This window comes from Lotus japonicus, chromosome 3 (genome assembly GCF_012489685.1).
Source record: "Lotus japonicus ecotype B-129 chromosome 3, LjGifu_v1.2".
NCBI lineage: Eukaryota > Viridiplantae > Streptophyta > Magnoliopsida > Fabales > Fabaceae > Lotus > Lotus japonicus.
Window position 1 is genome coordinate 15,935,802 of NC_080043.1, and position 6,048 is coordinate 15,941,849.

Sequence of the window (6,048 nt, forward strand, 5' to 3'; positions counted from 1 at the left end):
ATACTATGTTATTAGTTCATTGAGTTTATTCTTTTTAATATACAAGCATTTCCTATAGATGGAGCTAGAATATACCTTGAAAATTAAATTAGTTTAAATTATTTACAGAAAATATACTCCCTTCGTTCTAAAATATAGATAGTTTTAGGTTGTGCACATTGTTTAAGATCTCATTAATTGATAAATATTTTGATTGAAATACCTCTATTTAAAGTTGTGTTATATTAAGGAGAGAGAAGTGTTATTATTGATTAAGTGGATAATGAGAGTTGTGATAGGTGAAAATTAAAGGTGGTAATTAAGAGATCTAATATTAAATGAAGGTATATAAGGAAAAAAGAGAAAAAAAAAATGCATTGGTTTTGCAAAATAACTTATATTTTGGAATATAATACAAATTCTAAAATAACTTACATTTTAGAACGGAGGTAGTATGAAATTACTACGATTATTCAAAACTAATCTATGTCAAAATGAATTTATAGACCCACAAACAAGTCATAAAGCTTTTTTGTTAGGTTGCTTTCTTAAAGCCACAAAGAATGAGAAAATGTAGTTCAGAGAGATAATGGAGAGATGGGCGCGTAACCAACCATAACATAGGCTTTTATGAAAGAAATTAAAGAAAATATACTAGCTTGCCACACTAACATGCAAGATTGGCAATTTGGCATTTTGGCATCACAATAAGGTGATGACAGTTGGGGTCATATTTTTTTTTTCCTCTCTTTTTCTCTAAGCTCTTCAATGATCAAGGAAAATGCTTTAAATACCATAAATTTTGAACAAAGAAGTGAAGTGACACAATTAGAAAGCCATCCATTATTTACATCATTAAAAAGCCACCCACTAATTAATGTCACAAGCAATAGTAGCAAAATTAAATTAAACAAATGTTCTTATTAAGACAGCTTGCTAATTAACCATTATAGTAAAATAATACATACCCAACTTTCCCATACTAGAATATTCTGTTCACATTAATTCACACTTTGCTTTCCCAGCTCCAGAGAGAGGAGCAAACATAAACAAAAATATCTATTTATATGAACATGAACACCAATGAAGAAACTTGTTTCTACTAAATCTAAGAAACCCACCACCCCTTTTCTCCGAATCAAAGAGAAATTGACACAAGTTACTAGCTACATTAGATAAAAAGAGAATTCATGTTTAACTTTTAACATGAATTCTTCTTAAGGGCAATTGGGGTTTCTACCAGGACCACCATAATAGAAGTAGTTACCCCAATCCCCTGCATTCCCAGTTTTAACATTATAGCAACCATTTTGCTCAGTGTAAGTGCCAAGATCCTTGGGAGCTCTAAACTTGTTGTTACCATCAACTATTTGAATGTTCTTGAAGTAACTAGCTTTGCCAAAACCTTCCTCAGGGAAATGGCCACTACCCATTTGAGTTGAGGTGTGTTGTCCATCAGATTCAGAGTTCACAACTTCTCCTCCCCATTCAATCATTGAGGCACTGTCAGTGAGGTACGAGAATAGAGGAGCTGGCCAGTACCCTAGAACATGCTGATTCCCAAATTGCATCCACCAATTGCCCTCATTTGGGTCCTACACATTAGTTTTTTTCCAATAGACAACATCAGGTGGCATTGTTCTATATTAAATTCAGGGACCAATATATGTCTAGATCGGAAATGATTTGTGAACCCCCGCACACTTTTGACATATCAAGGTTATAGCGGTAAAAAACCACCCGTAATGTGTAAAGTTAAAAAATCATCATCGAGGACTAATTCTAGAAATTTATTTTTGAAAATAGATTATGAAAACTAAATTCTTGAATGTATTTAATAAAGTTACATTCCCGATTTTAGTTATTGAAATATTGGAATCAGTTGTCGCCAATTGTTATTGTGGCAATACACATTACAAGCGATCCAAAACTATCAGAAAACTCATATGTCCATTAAATGTCAATCTCGCTAGTGTTCAAACATCAGGACCGTATGACCATCTTGGTCCCCAAAATATTTTTCTGCTGACAAGTTAGTCCTTAGAAGAAAGAAATACTTTTAAAAGTAAACGAATGTGTAAAAAGTCAGTCAAGTTGTTCATACAGAGTCATATTTCGTCAACTAAAACCTCAGTACGACTAACTTGACTAATTTTTAATACATTCAAGGACTTTCGAATGTATTTTCTTCTTCCAGAGACTCTAACTTGCTTTAGACCTAATTAACCATTCACTCAATACATCTATCATTGAGATATAAATGAATTATGTGTCAGGGATTCTTTGATGTACAATTAAATAGTGTGTCTGTACAGAACAATTTCATTAGTATAATGCTAGTGTTTGACAAGTGCGGGACATATTATCTTTGCATAATGTCCAATAACCAAAGAAAATATTATAAAAAGAGAAAACAAACGTACCTTCCAGACCAGGATGCTTATATCATATTGGGAAGATCCATAGTTAGAAAGTGGAGAGATGCTTGCTCCCAGTGCTATATCATTGTTAATTTGAATAAAGCCAGAACAAAGAAGATTATAACAACCAGTGGCTTGATATGCATCACTCTGTCAGGAAAATGAAACATTATCATGAAATGAATAATAAATTAGAGAATAATTAGAAGAGGGAACAAAGGTTGGTGGTTGAATTGGGTACTACTCACTGTCCAATAAGTGAAGAGTCGAGTGTTATTGTCTCCATACAAATCTGGACTGACCTAATAACCAGAGTAGAAAAGACAGAAACAGGAAATTGGTAGAACGTGATAAATCATATCTTTAAGATGTTGCTGAATTTGACAAAATATTTAAAGATAGAAGATGACAATAAAAATATTAGAAAAAGAACTTTGAATAATACCTGCCAACCAGCTTCAATGCTGTTGAGATCTTGACCAAATGCACCAGCCAGAATCCAAATTTGAGACAAGCTGAATTCATTGGGTTGTTGAATTTTTGGCTCCCAAACGTTTATGGTTGCCTTGGCTCCATAGTATTTATCTCCCTCCACATATGCTATTGCATGCTAAGTGCTCCAAAAAGACCAAAGGAACAAAGAAAAATAAATAAAATCAGCAGAAATACAACAACCAAAGTCTTTTTCCTCAAGCTAAGATCATTTAGACTGATCCAAGGATCAAATAATGACATAATAACCTCTCATAAATTAAGAAGGGGAGGCTTGACACACCAGTAAAAAGTTGTTTTCATGTGACTGAGATCACGCGTTTAAGTCCTAAAAACAACCTCTTGTGTAAAAATCTTGGTAAGACGATCAAGTGGTTTGATCCTTTCCGAGACTCCGCACACAGCGGAAGGTTTAATTCTGACTCTTTATCCTCTCATGAATTATGTCCAATAATAAATAAATAAATAAATAAAATTGATGATATGTTGCTCTTATACTACTGTTTTTTCTTTCACATTAAAAAATTGACCTAATAGGAAGTACACAACATTTTCTTCTTTCCTTTTATTGGCCATAGAAATAAAATAAATGAGAAATGAAGGTGTATTCTAAGAAATTAATAGTAACTTGGACTTTTGTTGCTGCTGCATTATTATCAGTACAATGGCAGTGGCAGTACCTGGTGCCCACTCTGACTAAGTATGTCAGGTAGAGGTTTTGCAGGTTTTGGCTGAGGGACACTCCTTTGCTTTTTCTTTCCAAATTGCTGAATTGAGCTTGCTCTCAATACATCATCTTTCCTGGTTCTTCTGATAGGAATTGTTCCTTCTGGGCACCTCCCATTTTTCTGCCATAGCTGAGTTAAAGGCTTGGAATTTGAAGATATTTTGCTTTCTCCAAAAGTAACCCCTTCTGGGTGGAAATTTGGCCTCATCTGCATCACAAACGCGTGAGTTTATTAAATTAAGGAAAAAGTAAAGCCAATAAAGGTTAGGAATTTTGAATTGTGAAGCATTTGGTGAGAAAGTTAAGTAATTCACCTGAATCTTGTGACTTTTGAGATCAGGATGATCAAAAGCTGGTTGGTGTGAGAGATGGACACAGTCGATAATATCTCCATCAGGACTCTGTTTTCATTTTCACAACACAAATGTGACAAAGTTAGAAACTCGCAAAAAGATGAACTTTGCTTAAGGAAAATCACAAAATTAAAGTAAATTAATCACAATATTTAGCAAACCCAGGAGTAGCATCACTACAAAGTACACTAATAGCATGTTTGAATCAGCTTCCCTTTCTTTATAATCGATTCTGACACCCAGAAGCTGCCCATAAAAACTTTTCACCATAATTGATTTTGGTTTTATAAATTGATTTTGGTTTTATAATCAATTATAGAAGGATTTTAAAAAAAAAATTACTAGGATTATGTTCTGGCACCAAGAACAAGAACAATAGCAGATTCTCAATTATCCAAATGAAAGAGACTAACAGAAACTCCCAAGTGAAACAGACAAGGCATTCAAAATTAAAGTTCCTTTCAGGCCAAAAAGGTTCTTCTCAGTTCCAAATCCCAATTAGAAACAACAGTTTCACAATCAATGAAAAAAGTAGAAGGAGGAATAGAAAGAGATAAAAGGAAAAAGCTAAGAAAAAGGCTAGACATGGAGAAAGAAAGAAAGAGAATTCTCTCTTCTCTACCTTGATGGACTTCACTGGAGGCCTGTTCAAGTTCTTCAAGTGCTTCTGAACATCCAGCTTCTGACTTGAACTACTACTACAACTACTTCCACCGCCGCCAGCGGCGGCGGAGCTCAGGGTGGCTCTGCCAGCACAAGTCAAAGGCACCACCAAAACCAACAAGAAACAAAAGCAGAGCACAATCTTCTCCAGCCAACTATTCGCCATTACAGTCTCTCAGCCCAAGAGCATGCAACTTAATGAGAATTCTGAAGTGGGTAATGAGGAAACAATCACACAAAGGCTATAGAACCAAAAGGGTCACCAAAAAACCATGCAGAATTTATAGTAGACCCAAGGAGGATTGAATTCAATTCAATTAAATGGTGCTAAAACTTTGAAGGGGTGTTATAATAAAAGCATAATCTTGTGTAGATTCTTCTTTTCTTCCTCTTTGGCTTTAACTTCACAATTTTTATGCTTATCCTGCGCACCCTCAGCCGTTAACAAGCACCTCCTTTTGTTGTTGTGCACACAAAATACAAACAAAAAAATGTGCTTGACACTTTGATACAGGGTTGAGTGAGAGGGGGCCCTTTGGTTATTTTTGGTTTTTGCCTTAGTGTGTTGTGTTCTCTATTTGTAGTTTTGTTCCTTAGAACACTACAAAAGAAACTGCCGACGCTTGGAAAGGAAAGGTGAGGGGTATTATGGGTATAGAGTGAAGGAAAGTTTGTGGAATTGCATGGTGGTGTTATCCAGTCACCTTCTACCAGACTTCAGGTTCCCACTACTGTCAGTGGTAAGAGAGAGAATGTGTGTGTGTTTGTGTGGATGTAGTGAGAGAAACTATGTTAGGTTTTTTTAGACATACTGGACTAACATGCGGGCATTGACTAATTTGCTTTGGCATATGTTTTTAGTAAGCGGTAAATAACTAATTGTAAAATATATTGATATTGATTCTACCAACGGATGGTTAGTTCAAGTGATACACGTTTGATTCTTCTTTAAGCAAAGTCTTGGATTCAAGTTTTATGGATAAAAAAAAACCTCCGTTGGAAGAGTTAACCCCACCATGACGTGGATGTTCCCGACTCGAACATAATTGCCTCCAAAAGAAAACATCCGTCTTGCACCAAAAAATATTTTCATTCTCATTAATAATGATCAAACTCTAATTTAGGTTTTTGTTGTTAGACCGGCCAGAATAAAATTGTAAAATATCTACAAAATTTTTAGAATCTGAACTAAAAGTAAAAATAGAATTCTATATATAAATACATATAATCGGGAAAGAAATTAATTTTTTTAGGGGTTTAGTTTCGGCCAAATCTATCTCCCTTAGATGAATGTTTTGAACGATTAGGATCTTCTTATATTAAAATTTATATCATGTTGAAATTTTTGTTTTTTTTTTATATTTTTTTAACCGATACTTTTATATTTATCTCTCCTCATCATATACATTTATAT

General features: G+C 34.3%; 1 protein-coding gene across 1 annotated transcript; it reads right to left on the minus strand.

Moving 5' to 3' along the window:
- Positions 1 to 880: 880 nt before the first annotated feature.
- On the minus strand, positions 881 to 5,370 carry LOC130743394 (uncharacterized). Its single transcript, XM_057595622.1, has 7 exons — positions 4,594 to 5,370; positions 3,933 to 4,019; positions 3,572 to 3,826; positions 2,845 to 3,009; positions 2,648 to 2,701; positions 2,403 to 2,549; positions 881 to 1,574 (listed from the first exon to the last, which is right to left on the minus strand). The coding sequence occupies exons 1-7, from the start codon at positions 4,798 to 4,800 to the stop codon at positions 1,197 to 1,199; spliced, it is 1,293 nt and encodes a 430-aa protein (XP_057451605.1). The 5' UTR covers positions 4,801 to 5,370; the 3' UTR covers positions 881 to 1,196.
- Positions 5,371 to 6,048: the final 678 nt, after the last annotated feature.